General features: G+C 38.7%; 1 protein-coding gene across 3 annotated transcripts in view; it reads left to right on the forward strand.

Annotated features, from left to right (window-relative positions):
- Positions 1-900: 900 nt before the first annotated feature.
- Positions 901-21,183, forward strand: part of NR1H4 (nuclear receptor subfamily 1 group H member 4) — a 36,174-nt gene continuing 15,891 nt past the window's right edge. The window contains exons 1-4 of one of the 3 annotated variants that reach the window (XM_018910067.3): positions 901-1,060; positions 6,138-6,277; positions 14,274-14,636; positions 19,957-20,109. In XM_018910067.3, the coding sequence (XP_018765612.1) occupies positions 6,193-6,277; positions 14,274-14,636; positions 19,957-20,109 (601 nt within the window). In that variant the 5' untranslated portion in view covers positions 901-1,060; positions 6,138-6,192. Of the gene's footprint in view, positions 1,061-6,137; positions 6,278-10,231; positions 10,407-14,273; positions 14,637-19,956; positions 20,110-21,183 lie in introns of those variants that run through there. The other 2 variants (XM_009086635.4, XM_018910069.3) reach the window with 2 other exon arrangements.

Consider the following 21,183-nt stretch of genomic DNA (forward strand, 5'->3'; position numbering starts at 1 on the left):
AGGATGGACATCACATACTGTGTGACAATCATGAACTCACTCACCATGAGTGATGCTGTCAGTAGTCTCCTCTGACTGAAACTTGTCTCAGTACCACTGTCAGATCAACTCTTGCCCACCGGGTACGTTTAGCAAGGCAAACCAGGGAATTAGTATGCTTCCTGTGTAGGTGGGATGTTGAAATAAAACAGCCTCAATCCATTTGTCTTGGCTTAGATTCCCTCTGCAGGGTAAATTGGGATGTGGTAGTTCAAGGTCCCCTTTCTGTCAATGACAACACATCAGCATTTTCAGATCCAGTGCAACCCACTCAAGGATGTGGTTTTCCATCTACAGGTACCAATTTCTCCCCCCTGTGCACACCCAGTGCATGAGTCTGATAGATTTAAAATTGGGGGCCTCAGTTTCTTGTCTAAAGCTTTATGTGATGAGCCCAAATCAAAATGATGCAATTCTTTAGAGATTGTTGCAGATACAGGAATTAAACTTCAATGTCCTTGCATCCCTGTGATGGTGAAATTTATAGCCTATTCTGCTTCAGTACTCAGTGTAATGCTCAGTCTCCCTAAAAAGTATGAAAAAATAACAGAAAGACTTAAAAACCAAGTTTAGGTCTTGGGATAACATCTGGGCTCTTTAGATGGGAAAGACAAGGAGGCTGAGGTTGTCATAAAATGCACATGTGCAAGGACAGTGCTACAATTAGCAACGAGCTACTATCACCCCACTGCCTGAGTTAACTTCCCCTCTGCACTCCATCAGAGCATGAAGGAGCATCTCAAATCTCTCTGCTGATGGTCAAGCTGGAATTCACAACATTTTAATACAGCCCATGTTTGGATAGTTTCGCAAAGAAAGAATTGTTAATGAGTAATCCTTGTCCATTAGGGCACTGAGCCAATAAACCCAAGCTTTGATTCATTGTGTTATCACTACAGGCTTCTGCTAAACATGAAAGAAAAACAAAACAAAAATGTTCCTATGTGAGAATCATTAGGATACTGAACTGAGTGCAGAACTGTCTTACATCCTGCCATCTGCAGTCTTCCAGAAAAGAAAAGTAAGTAATAATTCCTTAAACTGATAGCTTCTTGCTGTTGTGTAGTATAAAAGTAATTTTATCACCTGAATTATTTAGTGGATGTTAATGGATTTTTTGACCAGAAAAAAAAAAATTAAAGTGAAGAATAATTTAAGAAGTCATTTCATCCACAAAACTGTCTCAACAGTAGGAATTCCCTTTGGGAAAAATAATAAGGTCATGTTGAAACTTGTCTTTAGAAGCTGGCTTCTGAGTGTCACTGGAACAGAAGGTCTAAGTTTGATACTGAGACTTTCTTGCAACAGCAGTATCTAGTTAATTGTGTGCATTAGCTTTGAAATTTTTTTTTCTCCTTTTAGAAACAGGAAATAGTTTCAATGTGATTAATGGGAGAACAGAGGAAAAACCAGAAAAGGAAAATTATATTTATTTCATAGAGTTTTTTCTTTGACAGTTCTGTGTACATTTTTCAAGTGCGTCTTCCAAAGTCGAAGATTTTAGCACATATTTCACATAACTAGGAAAAGTAAAAAGGGGGTTTCAAATCTCAAGTGATTACTTTTGAATCCATTGGTAGTTTTTAAGAAAATATAATTCTACTCTGAGTGTTTCTGCTACTCATTTATCTTCAGAAAATTATACCTGTGGCAGAGCATATTTCACTTCTGTTATTTTTATTGCTATTGCTTGTGATCCAGAGAGCCTAGAGATTGGGAATTATATTGGAATTGTACTAGTCCAAATGGCAGTCCAAAAACAAGTTAGAAGTGGAGGGCTTGAGACATGAAAAAGATGCTGGAGAAAGCAAGAAACACAAATGTTTAGGAGGAAATCCCAGGCAGAGTCAGAAGCTGGCTCCACTCTTTGAAGTCACTTACCTGCTCCCAGAAATGTCATTGATAATTCTCTTGGAGTTTTTAGTTCTCCTTGGGACTCAGATAGCTGCCTTTGCTTCAGAATTAAGAAGTAGGAATACTTTATTATTTTTTTCTGTGTCCTGTGTCTCTTTCCTGGTCTGATTTTAAACTCCATAGTAAGAAATGTAACAGAAAATTTCAAATAAGCCCAGCAAGGCTCGTCCTGCCTCTGCTCCTCAGACTTGCTCGTGCAGTTGCTCACATTTTGCATCAGTGGCTGTGTACTGCCTGTAGTGCTGTGCTTGCCAAAATGACCTGAGAGCAGCAGGCTGGAAATAGAGAGCAGGAATCTTCCTAATGCTTTCAGGTCCCTTTGATACACTTTAGAACAAACAGGTAAGCAAATAAAATAGCTTCTCAAATAACTGAGGCATTGCATTAAATATTCTGCAGAAAGGCTGTGAGGCCACATCAAAAGCCTGTGAATGAGATGGGAATCTATCTTCCCCTTGATGTTAACAATGTTTGGATTGGGCCATAGATTAATGATGTTACTGAAATTTCTCTTTGAGCAATAAGCAGTCAGATGTGTGAAGAATAGGAAAATATTATGGGACAGATGGAAGGAAATGTACTTCACTAATATTTGTGAAAGATTTTGCATGTGCTTTGATATATCTTCCTTTGCTGAGTAGTTGAAATAGATTCAGCCATTCTTCTGAAGGTAAACCACAATTAGAGCTGTCATGGAGCTTTTCTGATGATCAAATCTATTTTTACATTTATTTGAAAGTGTGGAGCCAATATGCTTTCGTTTTCAGTGAAGCCAGTTGATTCAACTTTAATTATTTCAGCAAGAGAGCTGGCTTTGCTGACTCAGAAGCCAGGGAAAGCTTTACTATTGACTATAGCAAGGTCAGGGTAGTGCACAGATAAGAGCCCACAATACATCTGGAACCTGGAGTTCAGTGGTGAGCCCATTTGTCTCTACATACATATTTGTATACCTCAATGAACACGTATCCCATAAGAAATCTGAATAAATATGTATATACACCCATACAGTGGAAAAACAAGCCCCATGTATAATAATATACATGCAAATTTTCTTAGTTAAACTTAGAACAAGTAAACACACACTGATTGTTCTGAAGTATGTTAAAGGTTACACGTAACAAAATTTTATGCAATTCCAAGTTCCTAACACACAGTTGAAGACAATAATCTCAAGCAGTTGGGCACATATTTTACTTTACACATATGTTACTTTGTACATTCTGATCTCTGTTTTCCTTTGCTGTATATTTTGGCCTATGAAATAATCTCCAAAGGTGGTGGAGTAAATTGGTTTATTTAAACAGTTAACAAAAAATTATTTGGAGAAAAGAAGCTTTCTAATTTATCACATGCCTTTTCTTTTCTCTTGAAGGGCTTTTATTTTGGAGAGCAACGTTGTTTTCCTGTGCTTCTGTTGCTTTTATTTCAGCTTTTACATGTCAGATGCTCTTTGTTTTTGTTGTTACACCTCAGGATAGAGTATCAATCCAATATAGTGACCCACATTATTTCCCAGAACTGAACAATTATGGAGTAAGTGTGGCTTCAATGCTCTGTACTGTCTACCTAGTGCAGGTCTTAGAGCTGGAAATCAGCAGCTGCTCCTTTTAAATACATGTGAAATTAATTATATGGATAAATCTAATGTAAGCTAGATAGCTCACAGCAGGCTGGACCCAGGAGAAAATCAAAGCCAAATATCAATCAGTATTTAATGAAGAATTTGGTGTTCAGTGAAATCTCCAGTACCAAAGCTAGATGCATTGGAAAATATATTTCTGGTCTTTTTTGTGGTGATCTTGTGGCTTGCAGAAACCCCAAGAAAATAAGAGTAATCTCTTCCATGAAATCTAGTAAATGGTCTGCATCAGCTGGATATATTAAAGAAAATTAAGTAAAATTATGGGAATTGTAAAATCATCATGAGCATTTGGCTTGAACCGAATCCATCCAGACAAAAATAAATGTGGCAGGAGGTGGAGAGTTACAAAACCTGTAATGTCCTACAACAGTGCAGAATATTACAAACATGTCCTCAAGATTCTTACTATCAACAAGGCAGTATTAATACCATGAGGGTTGGGTCTTTTTCTGTGTGTATGCAAAGAATAATACATTCTAAGGAGTCCATCTTGAGGTTAAAGAGGGGCATTATACAATGATATATAATAAAAAATGAAATGTCCTCAAAGAAATGAGAAAGTAGTTTATAGACATATCAAAGAGGCTGTAAAAACACAGACACTTTATAAGCCCTTAGAAACACAGCTTGCCCTCTGTCTTCTTATTTGCAGCAGAAAATAGCAGGATGGAGAATACAAAACTTACAAGCTAAGAATCTTTGCATTGAAAGTCTGACCATACACTGGCAGTAAATACTTTTAAATAGATGTCTTCTTGGGACTGTATTTAAAGTATTTTGATATGGCTTCCAACATTCCCTGAGAAGATAAATTCTAGGCTCTGTATGAGCATACAGGGATTCACAATCCCAGTGCTGATGTTGGGGGTTGCAGTGTCAGGCCCTCAAACAGGGGCTGATGAGGAGACATGAGAAGCAGAAGTAGCAGTGGTGGAGCAGTTTTCATGTCTGGCTGTAAGGAGAGCTGATCCTGCAAGGAACTCTAAGGGCTGCACTCCCATGGGCTGTAAGGAAGATAGTAAAAGGCTGGGACATGAGGAGAGGGTGCTGATGGCCTCTCTTCTCTGCTCTTCAACAAGAAAATCCAGAAAAGTACTCATTAGCCCTCTGAAAATACCTCGTTTGGATGGTTTTCTTGCTGGCCATGATAATGGTCCTGACTGTGCCACTGCCTTCTCCCATCACAGAACATTCCTAATGGGCTGTAAGAGGAATCCCATCCTAAGGGTTTGTCAGGGGTATTTTATGAGAAATCTGTCTGTCAGGAATTTTAAGACCTTAAAGCCATCTGCATAGCCCCACATCTTGATTTCAGCAGATAACTTCCCTGGAAAAGGAGGCAGCAAGGCAATGAAATGGTTGGAATTAAACATGGTGGGGTGGGGTGGGTGGGCTTGTTGCCAAATCCCATCCAAGACACATGGAGTTTTTCTGCTGTTGCAAAACTATGTTTCTGTGCTAGATTTGAGACTGTGTTTACATGTGATTTGCCTCAAGAACCCTCTCTGGTCTGTGATACAAGTAGCTTTTGACATTTCTAAGTAAACTGTTTAAATTATCTGTGGGCAGACATTTAAAATGCATCTGTCTAATTAGAGGGCCTCTGTTTATGTTAAAAAAGAACTTAATGAATCCTTACAGACAAATCTGAATATAATTACAGAGTGTGCTTGTCACTCACTCTCACAAGCTGCTTCCCAGCCTGCTCAGCACTGGGGCCTGAGCAGCACTCACGTTTTTGTCAGATGATTTCATTTCTCCTCGAGAAACATGCTGGGCTCTCACTGGGAAGCAGACTGGGCTAGAACTCTCAAATGCCTTCAGTGAGTGGAAATGCAGTCCCAGGGACAGTCCCACGCTAATAAAACCAAATAAAGAATTAAGGCTGTAAAACAAAGTAAAGCAGATTGCTGACAGCTCTGTGCAGAATCCTCTCGGTGTCTGTACAAACCCTTGAGACATCTCCTCGTGGGAGCTCTGCATTCTCCTGCTGGTCCTGCCTCAAATGCAGTCTGGAGTTGGCCCAGTGCACCCAGGAGAGCTGGGCAGGGGAGTCCCTGTCACACCTCTCCCAGCCTCCCAAAGGAGAGTTGTTTGTGTGGCTGCTTGAGACCAGAGAGAGCCTGGGCACCTGAGCAAGGCTTGGCTTTCTGTGCTTGTCACCATCTGTCTTGTTCAGTCATTACCTGAGACAAGATCAAGAGCTGGTCCCTAGAAATGAAACTCAAGTTTCCCATCTGTGTTCTTCTGAGCTAACCATAAACTTACGCTTTTTTCAGTAAGTGAAAACAATGAAATGATGAAAGGGTGATGAAAAATCATGCAAACAATTGGAATTGAAAAAAACAACAATTGGTATAGGAAAAAACAAACAGGCTGGATGTAGCATCTTATTTAAAGGCTGAATTAGGTTTTGTAATTTCAAGACAGTGTTTGTTACAGCAAATATTGAAACAACCTCCTGCATTCTGCTTCACACTAGGTACACAAAAGTTAGTTATCTTGTTTTAAATATTCTTTTTTGCTTTATATTTTCCAGGGTCTCTTTTCAACCTCCTGTTTAATCAGCATATTCCTCCTGAACTGAAGAATAAATGGGATCTGAAATGAATTTAATAGGGCATCATCAGCTAGCCACTGCTGATGGATTTCCTCTTGCTGAAGGCCCTCATTTGTTTGGTAAGTCACCAAACTGGGTTGAAATAGCAAACTGTCCTATAGTCAGAAACCTGGGAGAAAATGGACTGAAATTCCAAGTCAAGGATCTGAGGCTGAAACCTGCCAACCTTCTTGAATCCTCAGTACCTATGACAGGAGTAACAAACAATAGGTCTGGGCTGTTAATGCAATCCTGCAGGTTACTGCTCTCATCACTGCTCACAGCAGAACCTGTAGTTGTTTTTGTGACACTCTTCTCATACTGGAGATCATTTAGCAAAACCAGACCTTTGTATGGAGGCTGGATGTTCCCTTCATGTGAGTCACTTAAATCAAGCTGAGCAGTTTTATTTCCAGTTAATCTGTAATGAAATTATAGTGCAGTGTATTTGCATTGCCATATTATGCAAATTTATTAAGGTAATTTCACCTAAATTAAAACCTCTGTCCTATTACAACCATTAATCTTATCCTATTAACTTCAGTGCACAAGAAAGTTTATAAAGCAGGCTGGAAGATGCTCCTTGCTCCAGTTTCATGGAGAATCTTTTTCAAGGCTAAGCATGAGTTTGTTAATAAGTGAAAAATTCTTGGTGAATATTTTTTAGCATGGGTAAGCTGTTTTCTGGTATATGTACCAGTAAGAAAAAAAAAATAACAAATTGTTTTAGCCTTTCATTTGACAAGAGAGTGGGTCCTTCATTGAGTAAGTTATGGTAAATTGAGGGCCTCACACGCAGTGCAAACACCCACAAAATGCTGCAACACTTCAGAAATTTACACTCCAAATAGGACCAGAGCTCTGCCTTTTTGAGTGCTGGAAAAACCAAACACATCCCAGTGTCATCTGTCTGAAACAAGAGTAGTGCCTGGGGCCTGGAAGGAAGGAAGGGCTCTGGCACCCAGAGCCACTCCAGCTGCAGAGCTCCTGGAGGTCAGGACCATCTCTACGAGTCAGACCCCTTGCAAGGTCCTGGCTCCATACAATTAAACTAAAGCATGATCACTAATGGTGAGCAGAACCCACTCCATTATTGTGTGTTACTGGTTTTTATCCCTCTTTGTTTTGGGGTTTTGGTTGGAGAAATGTTTTGGAGTTGTTGAAAAAAAAAATATGCTAACAACTAAAACACTCCTTTGCTACCTCTTAATTCCAATGTCAGGCCATGATATATAGAGAGGAGAATGATATTCAAATTTAAGGTGCCAAACTTTATTTCCAGTCATCTTTCAAAACTCCTGCATACCCAAGCTACTTCAGATTTTTATCAAGAAATTTCCCCCCAATATCTACTTTTTCATTAATTAAAGGAGTAATTATAAGGTTGCTTGTAAATAGAAGGGAGAATGTTAATTTAAAATACTTTTCTTCCACAGGGTAATCTTACTTCCAAATTGTGAAGCTTTCAGAAGAGGCATTGTGTCTCTCATTAAAGGTGCTCAGAGCTTAGCACAATGGAGATTTAATTCAAACTGACATTTCTGTAACAGAAAGAAATAATGCATTAAGGAGTTGAATCAGGGGTCCTATTAGGAATAAAACTTGGGACTCCTGCTGTGTTTCACTTAAGCTGACTTTTCTTTTGTGGGGTGTCACTCTAATGTGGTGCTTTTTTGCTTTTATAGCTGGAAAAAGCCTATCAGAAATAATATGCAACTGAGTGCACAGAGAAACTTACTCATTGTGAAAATATGACTCCATCTCTGCAAAACACTTGTAGGAAATGGCTTTGCCTCTCCATTCTGTTTCTTTGTAAATTATTTGCAATTTTTGGCATTCCATTTTGGCAGGAAGTGACTTGTGAACCCCACAAAACAGGAAGAAAGCTTTTCTTTCAGATGGTCCTTATAATTCACATTTCTTTTAGGTCTGTTCATACATTTCAGCTCACAAGTTCAAAATTGCTGGCTTACAGACATTACCCTTTATACAAACCAGTCTCCTTTACTCAAAGATGCACACTCACATTCTATAAAAAACCCTTAGAAATACATTTTGTTTTCACTGTGCTTTATTCAGTCTCCTGGGAGAGTGTTCTTAGACCTTCAGATCAAATCTGATTGCTTCTCCAAACATTAGCTCCAGGTTCAGGTCTTTCAAAAAGAAATGTTGTCAGTTCTGATTTGCCTGTGCCTTGAGCCTCATCACCATAGAAATTCTGGGGCACTTCTACATCCTTAGCCTCAAGACTTCTAGATGCAGCAGGTTTCAGAAAAAAGGTTGTCTGCCTTTCAGTAGATGAAAATTTTGTGTTGCCATTTTAGAGTATATGTCTAAGGTAAAATATGTCTGTATGTCTTTGGAGTTAGTGTGTTTTAACCATAGTTTTTCACTTCTGCAGCAATGAGTCCCTGGGGAAAGGGCTCAAATGCAAATGAGGAACATCTTTAACCTAGTTAAAGTCAGGGTCCTTCCATTCCACCCTGTCTTCCTGCAAAACTGCTTTTCTTTTTCTGACTCTCAACTCAGGTGATTGAGAAAGGTTATATATGTGTGTGGCACCTGAAATATGAACAGCATGTGACTCAAACTGTCATTTCTATGATAAGTAAGTAGCTAGATCCATTCTATTTTCTGTGAAAGCACCTCAAGTATGCAAGATACTTAGTGTGAAACTTCAGATATCAGAAAATGAATTATTTCTAAGAACCTGAAAAGAAAATCAAATTCTTAGTTTGAATGAAGACCTATTTCAAGTATTTCAAGTATTTTTGATGGCCTGAAAATGTTTTCTTGTAATGTGATGCTAAAATATAAAAAGACAAGAAATGCCAGCCTCACTGTACCTGTCCCTGGCTGGGAAAGAAGGTTTTGGGGGGAATGAACACTCTTGAAAGCTGTATGGAAAAGGATGAGGAACAATAAGAAAAAATAATGACCTGTAACAAAGGCGGGGAAAAAAATCAATATATCTAAACTTCTTAATGAAAGAACAAATATCATTGAAAATTGATGTAGACACAGAATAGTGCCTAAGAGTACCTTAAAAGACAGACTCCTTTTAGGTAAATCAGCTTTTATTTTTTTCTTCTGCTTTTTCTTGGCTTGGTTTGGTTTGATTTGTGATTATTTGGGTTTTTTCAGTTGTTTTTTTTGTTGGGGAGGTTGGTTTATTTTCTGGTGTTTATTATGTTTTGTTTTTATTTGGTTTTTTTGTTTGTTTGGTTTTTTTGTTTTATTTGGTCTTTTTTGTGTGTGTATTTTTAAAATAAATAAGAGTAATGAAAAAGTTGTTATGGTCAAGTGTCCAAACTGATTAAACAGCTTCAAGATCATAAATTATGTTAAATAACTTCTTGTCTTTGGCACCACCTGGCAGTTGATGCAACATCTGGCTTCATCCCTGCAGAGAAGATAATTAGGCTCATAGCTGACCCCCAAATCAAAAAGAAACAAACCAGCACAAATTAAAACAGAAAACATTGGATGCATAATAATTATTAACAGACCCAAACCAAACAGAGTGGCAATGTGAGTAAAAGAATTAATGAGATCGACAGATTGGATGTGGCTTTCAGCAACCTGCTCATGGGGAAGGTGTCCCTTCCTATTTCTGGGTTTGGAACTAGATGGTCTTTAAGGTCCCTTCCAGCCCAAACCCTTCTGTCTTGTCACACAGGTGTGTCCAGTATGGTCTGAGCACTTTGGCCTTTTTTTTTTTGAGAATGCAACATTTCTCCACTTAAAAAACCTGCTCCCTGTGATACTGGAGTGGTCAATCTATTGCACAGAACCACCTGACCTTACCAACTATTGACTGATACAAAATTTGGTTGTAACTCAACCACAATAGGTACAAAAATACAGTGGCTAGGCTGCTTGGAGGCATCCCCACAAACTGAGAGCCAAATTTTACCCAGGTAAATCCACACAGGGAACAGACATTGTTTCCGGCATCTACGAACAAGTTGCTCGTAATGAAGTTAATTAGTAAACTATACAACCCCTGGTCTGTGTCACTCCTCCTAATCTTAGAGAAAGTTCTCACAGTGAAGAAGTGAACAGGACACAGACAAAGCAGAATTGAGGAGTTTTATGTACATGTAGACTTTAGGAAGTAAAAAGAGGGAAAAAGATGGGAACAAGGACTGTGGCACCTTAAGGAGAATTTTTTTGGTCCAGAAATGGTCAGACTGAACACAGCCTGAGGTAGGATATTGACATGTTCTCCCTTGGATATTTTTGTTACCTATTCTTGCACTCTTCTTTGAAATTGTAGGATGCTAGTAGGTTTTTTACACCAAGAGATCTTTAAAAGACATGCAAATAATTTGTTTGGAGTTAAACCAGGGTTTTGATAATGCCTATGCCATGGTTTCTGAATTACCTAATCCTGGATATTGTTATTTTATTATGATCCTTCATGAATAACGAAGGAGAGCCAGGGTTCATATTTTAAACCCACTTAGAATTTAGTTCTCTTTGTTGAAATTTATATTAGAGGAACAATAAGTTTTACATTAAAATGTGATCTCATTGTAATTTCTCCAATATTCTGCATGACAGCACATTTAGCTTGTGCAAAGTCTCAGTATCATTCTGCAAACTGAAACCAGCTCCTTTATTCCTGCAAGGAATATTTCTACAAGTCAAATATATTTTGGAGTTTCTTGTAAAGTATTCTGTGTAAAATTTAAAGTAACAAAAGTAAAATTCTCTAATAAGTTTCAGTTGCACGTAGAAAAAAGTATTTGTAAAACAATGATCACATGCATGTGAAGACTTCACTTTGTTTTTAGTAAGCTTTCAATATTTTTGTAAAAGGTTTTAATTGAAAAACACTTATTCACAAAATGTAAGATTTGCAAATAGAAAAAATATGCAGATGTAATTAACATTTGTGTGTGTGTTAAATAGTTTTTCCTTAAAAATCTGAAAGGTATCCTTCCAAAGGGAAAAAGAGATAAATGGTTCAAAATATTTAAGACCACAGAAACAAAATATTGGTGTAGTCCAACGAGCTCATTTCTGATTTCACTTTCACTGCTTATACTACTGCAACTGCAATGATTTTACTGGGCTGCTCATGCTTTAGTGGCAGGAGACCAGTCCATCCCAAACCTCTATTAATAAGTATAATTAGACCTCTATTAATAAATATACCTGGAAAAAAGCTTATGTTCGTTCTGCTTGGTAAGATAAGATTACTTTTCTTTTGTGATAAGAAATTATTTAGTCCAGACTCTCATGTACAGGTCTACAGGTACATCATGCTGAGGTCTGCTTAAATCAAACCAAATCAAAACCAAACAAAAAACCCTCAAAACTTCAAGCTAAAGTAGGAAAACATAGTTGCAACCTAATTATCTTCAAAAATCATACTGGTCTTTGAGCACTTCCCAGAGTTTAAGCTGTGAGTCTGTTTTACACAAAACAAGGCCATGTTCTCTCAGTCTCTCTCAAACATGTCTGGTTTTCCTTTTCCCTTCCATTGCTCTGAGCATGGACTCAGTTCAGCTAAATTGAATGCTGTGCCTGATGGAAGGAAAAAGGAGGTGATATGAGACTGTTTGGCCTTTTTTCCTTATTTAAACTTAATTAAGACTTTTTTTGTTTGTTTGTTTGTTTTTTTGTTTGTTTCCTTTGGAAGCAGAGTAGAACTAATGATTGGCAAGATTTTTTTAAACATACTTGCAACCCAAATGGCTCTACAGTTGCTTAAATAAATCCCAGTATTGTCTCAGGATGTGCTGCAGTCCTTTAGCAGCTCTGAGTTTTTTAACAAGCCCTGATATTTTTTTCTGTGGAAGGAATGTTGCCTTCTCTTCTTTCTCTTCCAAAAAACCCAAGCAGTTCAAGAGGCTGGTATACAGCTTTCGTGGAGTTTCCTGTGTATGGCAAAAAGCTAAAAATCAAGTTTCTTCCTTTTCATTTTGGGATCGTCCGTCCCACTTTCTTTTATCAAACTCAACTAATTAACAATAAGCAGATGAAAGCTCAGGTTTCCACAGTGAACAGATTCCTTTCCAAAGACTGAATGACTGTGTATCCCACAATTAACCCCATATTTGTACCTGGAGTACCTTGACCAGTCTTCATGAGCAGCAGTATCAGCAAGTGGTAAATACAGCTAAAATACCACTCATTAAACCCACAGGGTATGAAATCTTTGCTGTCTTCACCCTTTACTTGTTTCATCCCTGCTGTGGCTGGCAGGTATCAGTGACAGCTTGCACCTGATGCAAGAAGCTGTAATGTCACTTCCAGGCTCTTTCACAGAGTCCCCAGGTGCCCTCTGTGTCTATAGTCTCTGTTTAAATGGCATAACCTTGGATTTGAGGAGTGCCTTGCCACTCTGCTTCTGCCACTGTAGCACTTGGTGCCATGGCCTCTTCCAGAGCAATGAAATGCAACCATAATTAAACTAATTGCTGGTGATAAAGGGCACCATTATTCTCATTTGGTTTTGTGTCACGTTTTTCCAGATGTACATCTCGCTGCCTATTCTGGAACTGGGACCTGAACACTTGTTACTGGCAAAGATGTGCTGTGGGCAATACAGAGCAGCCACAAAACCCAAAACACTTGCATGGCTTCTGCAGCATGGTAACATAGGAAGGGCAGGAAGCTGCAGAGCAAGAGCATGAGACCTTGAAAGTGAAAAAGCCAGTGTAATTCAGAGATCAGTTTCTGGCACTGACTGAAGTGAGACAAAGGAGAGGGAAGGATCCCCCACGACAGATTTTATTTATTTTTGCAATTACAGATGTTCCCTGTTCTAAACTGTTGGCATTTCTTCATTGTTTTTGATTCCTTACAAAAGAAGGACTCTTGTCCATGACCAATTTTATGTCAGCAAAAATGTTTTTGGAGTTCTTCTGAAGTGCTGTTAAGTGATGGTCACCAATGAGCATTAATCCATGATTTTCTTGTAAATACTGCTGTTGATTCAAATAAAACTAGACTGATCATCTTCCTGGAAATATGCACTCTTTTTCTCAGACTCTCTTCTTGGAACTATTGAAGGAATTGAGTCAGAGTTTTCATGAAACTGTAAGATGTGGCTCTCTCCAACAGAAAATAAGAAATAATTTGCAAATAACTTTTAAATTCAGCTTTTCAGTTGATTGGTGTGGACTGGATTTTACCTACACCATCCAGGGACTGCTAGATGTGGTTGTGCCTGGAGTACAGAAAATAAAAGAGGGTTCAGTTGTCTGCAATTTAAAAAATGCTATTTGATGAGCAAGGTTAAGGTAGCCTCTGGATACTGTGTTGATCCTGACAGGAAAGGTTGCCACTCCTTGTGCCATTGCCAGCTCTGTTGGTGGCTCAGAGGTGACTAATGCTGGCTGACAGAGGTGCTTCCTGTGAGATCCTCACTGGAATGGCACTGGGGCTGGGGATCTGGGGATCAGGCTGCAGAGGCTGGCTGGCCACTGGAGGCTGGATGGTGAGAAGGTGGCATTTCATCACTTACATTAGGAATATCCTTCTTGTTCTTTCCTGGTAACCTCACCTTCCTATTTCAGGATCTTCTTGAAGGCTTATTTCATGTTTTCAGTCTTCTAATTAAGCCTCACCCTTGTCATTTTTCCCTAATGCAGTTTTTGTCTGTCTACATCTGAATGATGTATTCATTCGAAATTAATACAAATTGAGATGATGTTTGAGTCTTGATTTAGCCTTCACCAATACCATGGGGGGGTTTGCCATTAGTTTGGATTTCTTGAATTCTGCTTTTAGGCCTAATTTGGGTTGTTAACTTGTCTGGGGTAGGGTTGCTCTTTCTTATAAATTGAACAATTATATGATTGCTTCACAATATTTTTCAAGATTTTTGTAGTGTAACTGCCAGTGCCAGACATTTCCACCAATTATAAAGGACTGTCTGAGAATGGATAAAGTATTTTTAAAACTTCTTGCAGTGTATTTGTGTAGCAAATCTGAGTTTAGATAATGCAATCTTCATGTTTGTACTTAGTTTTTGAGATAGATGTCTGGAAACAGACACTTCTCTGATAACTACAGTTTCATGGTAGTAATAGAAATTGGTTTTGCATTATTATTTTCCAGGTGTCCTTTCAGAACCAATGAGTTCTCCAGTGCAAGAGGCAGATGTGTCACCTTATGCACAGTACAACAATGTGCCATTTCCCCAAGTTCAGCCTCAGATCTCATCTCCACCTTATTACTCCAACCTAGGCTTCTACCCTCCACAGCACGAGGAATGGTACTCCCCTGGGATGTATGAACTCAGGAGGTTACCCTCAGAGACCTTTTTCACAAGGGAGACTGAGATAATGGATATCCCTGCAGCCAAAAAGCCCAGACTGGGTCACTCCACGGGAAGAGTGAAAGGAGAAGAGCTCTGTGTGGTCTGCGGTGACAAAGCCTCTGGGTATCACTATAACGCCCTTACTTGTGAAGGATGCAAAGGTAGGATGAAATCAGCTGATAGACACAGCAGCTACTCAGATTGTTTGGGTTTGGTTGTTTTTGTGGGTTTTTTTTCCCTGTTTTTTTACTTTTCTTGTTAATTTTATCCAAATCACTAAGCGCATTAGAGATTTGCATTTGGATCCCTTGCACCCTATTCTGTATTTTCCCCCAAGGCAGACTGGCAGTGTCTTCCACCACTGCCCTATGGCTGCACAGCATAACAGGCCAAGCTGCAGCTCTTGAGCACCTTTTGGTGACCTGAAGGACAGCTTTTTCTGGAGACTGGCAGCCTGGCTCTGCTCTCTGAGGAAGCTGCTCATGCCATTCTCTGCCTGTGGAAGGAACATGCCCATGGAGGCCCCTGGGAGCTGAGTGCTAGGCTGCCCTAGAAAATAGCTAAAACCAGCCCAAGAGCTTCATGTCGTGTGCACTGAAGGGAAGTAAAAGCTGTCAGCCCCCACCTGCAGGCTGTTCCCAGAGACTCTCTTTCCCTCAGCTCCCAAAGGATATGATGGGTGTCTTCAGGTCTGTGAAATTAAAGGATTTCTAGCTCTATACTTTCTTCTAAGGGTAGCCCCTATCTCTAGGGAGGGAGCTTCTTCAGGAAGAAGGTTGTATCTGTAGGAAAAATATCTTGCTTCTTAGAAGAATATTATTCGCGTATTATTATCAGGATAAATGTGATGTAGAAAATTATTGCTGATTTGCTACATGAAAACATGATTGTCAGATATTTTAGCATAGAGGGACAAGAGGTTATGTGGACTATCATACCTGAAGAGGTATAATATACCTGTGACAGGGCTGAGGTACATTATGGCCAGAAAAATAGTGCCCCATTTTTCCATCCTGTTCTGTGAATAAATATTTCATTAACATTTCTGTTTTATGGATAAAGACTAAAGCATGGTCACTACCAAATTACTAAAATATCCTAAAGTGGAATTCACTGTTATAGGGAGTGGACCTGGACCTAATGTGGGGCTTTTGCTTTATCTATCACAAAATCATTTGTGAGAAAAAACAGACCACATGAGTCGACCACTCCAAACATTAATACAGTCAAGGCTCACAGAGTTTATTTCAATAATCCCAATAAAGAAGAGATTCTTATTGAAGATTGACTTGGAATAGTCTCCAAGTCAAAACCTGTGAATTAACTCATATTAATGCTGTCATTATAAACCCGGTTAAACTCAATTTTGATGTGACAATTCCAAGTAATGGTGCTTTAATTCTGTCAGGAAGATGTTCCTTCTCTTTATTAACTGCAGTATTTAATGTGTGAGAAATTTTTCAAAGACTTAAAGTTACAAACTTTGAAATTCGTATAGAATGTTTCTAGAAGAGAGGTTAAAGCTATCAGCTAAATATTCAGACTAAAGCCCATGGTGAAAGGAAAAGTGCATCCACTTCCCTACTGATTCAGTTTGAATCACTCTATGTAACCATAATTTTACTGCTTTATTGGGATAATCTATTTTATGTTTTTGTTCTGTTTCATGTCTGCAACATCAATTACAAAGAATAGTACCCTTGACCAAACATAGTAAAAGTTGAATTACTTATAGGTAATGGATTCTGTTTCTACAATAAATTTTAAAGGTGACTAAAGTACCAGCTGATTCAGTAAGGAGATGTGCTGAGGTCAGTAATTCTGTCTGACAAGGCAAAGCAGATACTTTGTTTTCTAGATCTCTTGATCATTCTTGTTATCCATGGAGTTTTTCACATGGGTATACATTACCTTCAAAGCATGCAGACCAAAATTAGGCTCGGGCTTCAGTTGTGCTCTTATCAGTGCAGTATGATAACTACCTCACGTGTCTGTGTCTTGAATCTCAGTATGAGATTATCCCCTCTTTTTGCAACAAGACTAATTCATGCTCAATGTGTGTCCAAAATAATACTCAGGTCCCTTTCTGTAGGACTGGAGCTCACCTTGAAGCACCTCTGCTCCATTGATGCAGTGGATGTTCTTATTCAAAGGAAGAAGCTTTGCACATATTTTTATGGGATTCAATCCTCTGTTATGAATATGTTAATTTTTTTATTATTATTATTTCTTTCATGGGTAATGCATTCAGAAACACTTTCCATTCTCTTTGGTTTTCTTTCTTTGGCAGATGGAACAATATTAGGATCTTATCTATTGTCCTCATGAGAATATTCATCTGAAGATATTGGCAGGAGGATATATTGATATATATATATATTTCTTAATACATTATCATCCACAAACAAATACGTATGAACTATTTCATTAGTATTTCACATAATATTTACAGCACAAGGAGCAATACACTGTGTTTAAACTTGCTGCTATGGGGACCATTTCTGAAACAATCTTTGCAGACTAACATCAAAGACACTCTGGTACAGCCCCAGCCTGAACAGTTATACTGGGTTTTAAGGGCCCTTGCTAGGTGTTACAGAACAAGTGTGACATAATGTTAGGCTTGTTTAATTAAGCCACAGAATAAGTTCTGTTGAAACAAAAAGTGCCCATCTTCGAGATCCCTTTCAACCCCAGCCGTTCTAGACTCTATGAAATGCTGGTTACACACCCCCTCCATGCAGGCTTGCAGTAGGAGTTTTTGCAGTATTCAAACCACTCCTGTGCTGCTTGATGTGTCTCACACCAGACTAGAATTCCTCTTGCAAAAAGGATCCCTCTTTAATCTTCTCCTCACACTAACACCCACCATGGGGGCATGGGGAAAAATAATTCCAGAAGAGGTCTTGATAGCCTGACAGAGCAGAGCAGGTGCTTTTTTAGCAACTGTGAATTTCAAAAACTTTTAAATTTAAAACCCATCAGTATGCCAGAAATATTTCCAAAGCTTTCATCTAATCTTTTTACAGCTGCCCTCCTTCAACTTTCATAATTTCCATGTGAAAAAATCAGCGTCAGTAACATTGGAGCAGCTCTACCATAATTAATCATATTCATGACTATCTGAGAACAAAGCAAATTCAACATTTCCAGCCAACATGAGCTTTTTGTAATTTGGCAAGATCAGATGAAAATTAGACTGTGCCAGGAAAATCTTCAGCTTTTGGGATTGCTAACCCTTTGTTAGTTTAACATATGTTGTTTCAAACGTACCTTAAAATTTTAGTAAAACTCCTCCTGTTATAGAAAGTCACAGTTCCAGCAGTGTAAGTTCATTTTGAATAAGTAGTGAATAATATATACAGAAATCTCATTCATACCAAAAGCTAATTTAAAAATTAGTTATGAAGAAATTTGTTCAAAAAGGTAATAATTTAAGAGTCACTTCACAGAAAACTGAAACAAAAATAGGGTTAAAACTAGTGTTTGCCAGAAAGAAAAAAATTATTTTGCTTTTCATTTCAGATAATTTTGCTTTTTCATGCCCTTTGTTTTCAAGAGAAAGTATTTGACTGCTTGAATATTGCTGGTTCTTAGCTTTTGCATTTATGTTTTTGCCTTTCTCTTTCTTGAACTTCTTAAAAAAGTTATTTATCAATTTTTTTCTTTCTTCCATCATGAAGAAGTAAATGCACTCCTTGTGAAAAGGTTGAGTGATAAGGTCATCAGTCAGTCTAAGAATGTTATAAATATTTGTGCAGAGCTTTTCAGCATCTACTACTATTTAATGTCTCATAAACTATATGATTTTAAATTTACAAATAAAAAACTAAATTTTATAAAGCAGATGCAGTTGCCTTTAACTGACAGAGAGAACTTACATCTTAAATCCAGGCTTTTTTTCCCTTCCCTGACCAGTAAATGGTAATGTATTAAAACCATTTGAGTGATGAATAAAAAATAATGCCTGGGGCTTCTGGAGGCTCTAAGTAATCTGCATTTCAAAAGAGACTGATGCCAGTCAACTGTATTTGTTTGAAGAGCAGCCAATAAAACAGACAGCATGGAAGAGAGTTCAGACAGGAATTACTGAAGATTCAGAGAAATGCCAGATTTTTTGTGACCAGGTAATGGAATTGTTTTACTGGTTGCTACACACTGGTGCTTGGAAGAGATTAGGCAACTATAAAACCGTGGGGCAAATTCGGGAAATTGTCATCTGACAATGCACAATTCTTCAAACACACAGGCAATTCTTTAGATTCACAACTGAATGTGCTCTGTGATTTGATTATGGGAGACTGGCTCTTATCTGGTCCCTCTTTTAATGCATTAGAGTGTCAGGTTGGAAAACAATAGTTTTATTGTGCCAGGCAGTGGCGATAAGAAAGCAAAAGCTTTTTGAATAGCTCTGGTTAATATAAATGTACACAGAGCTCTAGTTTGAAGTACAGTGTAAATCAGTGATGTGGCAGCAGAAGCTCCCAGGAGTTTATTTCAGAAACCTGTCCTCACATGGGGAGGAAAAATGATTCCCACTGTAGCTGATGCTAGAGAGTCTCTGCCATGTGAAGGGTAGTGTAAGAAGATTATAGTGGCACAGTGACTAATACTAAAAATTCACAAAACATTGACAACAAAGATTCTGTTGCTTTGTGATGACCCTTATTTTATCACATTTATTATCTTGTTTACCCCATGTTTTGCCCACAGTGCTGCTCCTACAGATGGGCAGCAGACAAATAGGAGATTTGGACGGACTTAGGAAGGGTCCTGTCAATTTTTTGTATCAGTTGCTGTTTGCAGCTATTACTGTGCAATTTTTGGGTGAATCCAGTGACAATACCAGTAGAACTGCCTGTGCAGGTGAAATTGGGTGACTACTTAACTCATCAAGTGGACAATACTTAGTGAATAAGGCTGGAGTATCTTGTAAACTGGGGCGGAGGCCACATGTACAATAGGCAGACACCATTATTAAACAGCTTCCTTATTAAACTTGGGGGTGGGTGAGCAGACCAGTATGTGGAGATCCTGTTGCTCCCAGGAGCTGGGGGAAGGGTGAAGAATTACTCATCTCTCTTTCTGCACATTCTGCACAATCTGTACCTCAAGAGACTTAACAGACTCACTTTTTATTCGCTGGCTATTTGTATGGTATCACCCTACGGCTGTAGTGCTGGTGCTCAGCCTGCTGCTGGCAGGTTTCAGATTTGTGTCTGAATTTTCCCAAAATTCACAATTACAGGACTTTACTTTGGACTAATGTCTAGTGTTTGGGCTTGTTTTTTAAATTATATGACTTGGGTACTGTTGTCAGTACAAGTGTCAAGATTTTAGTCATTGAGGCACTGAAAGAAATTGATGATCTGGCAGAGCACGTGTCGTTTAGAAAATGCGGTGTGGATGGAGGTGAACTTCACCTTGATGACTTTGCTTCTGAGTGTTTTCCTTCATCAATGTCACTGCTGTTTTGTGCAGGATTCTTCAGAAGAAGCATCACAAAGAATGCAGTATACAAGTGTAAAAATGGAGGCAACTGTGAGATGGACATGTACATGAGGAGAAAGTGCCAGGAGTGCCGTCTAAGGAAATGCAAGCAGATGGGCATGCTGGCTGAATGTATGTATACAGGTATTTGCATCATCCAGTCAGAGTGTGCATTACATACTGGATTTGCTTGAGTGGTCTGGTTTTGACAAAGTTATAAAAGAAGTGGCAGGTAGAAGGAATATGGAAGGAGGTCCTGTGCCTGTGCATCAAACCCTGTTGAAAGACAAATGCACTTTTAAGCAGTGGGACTTACCTGGTGGTCAGGGATGCCAGGGCATAAGAGCTGAGAAAATGGTGAAAGAAGGCCAGTCCTGCACTGGATGACAGCTCTTAGTCTGCTTGAGTGGGAAGGAGCAGGGGAAGTGGGTCTATGGGAGACTCCCCAGGAGTCAGGGTTTTGCAGTGTTACAGAAGCCAGAGCAGGAAAGTCCTGGCACTTTTCTTTCCTTCTCTCTCTGGGGCTCCCCCAGTCAAGTTCTTGCTGGCCAAGTCCAAGTTTTGGCACATACACAATGCCATTTTTAAGAAAAAAGTGGGAGTGTCACTAGCAGGAAGTTTCTGTGGACTTGCCAAATGTATGTTCCCAGACCTCACCCAGCAATCAGGCAAAGCTGGGTAAGGGCTGGCCCTTTTTTATAGTCTCATTAGCTTTTCTCATGCTGCTACAGATTTTCCTGCCTTGCATATAGGTACATAGGTAGACACATTGGTCTCCAGAAACAAACCCAATGGATTTTAATAATGTTGCATAGTAGAACAAGTATTCTATTCAAACTGTTTATAAACCTTATTGAGCTTCAAACTGGATAACTTTGAACAATGGGGATACTGAAGTACAACTCTGAACATGTTTAAAGCTCCTCTTTGAGTTATTGCACTATTTTTGTAAGCCTGCTCCTGAAAACTCTCTTTTGCCTTCCATGAATAGGACTGCAATTTATTCTTCTTGATGGCTCCAGTCACTTTAGCATACACGTATGTGTGAAATCAATTTAGGTTCATACAGGAAATTAATCTACTTGGAATTTTTAATATATTTCTATCCTTCAATCTGATCAGAAGATGCTATAGTAACTGTTGGTTATATGAGAAACAATAAGCTCCATCAATATTTCGAAGGTGTTGCCAGCATAATGTAATTAATCTTTCATTCTG

Source organism: Serinus canaria, chromosome 1A (assembly GCF_022539315.1).
Source record: "Serinus canaria isolate serCan28SL12 chromosome 1A, serCan2020, whole genome shotgun sequence".
NCBI lineage: Eukaryota > Metazoa > Chordata > Aves > Passeriformes > Fringillidae > Serinus > Serinus canaria.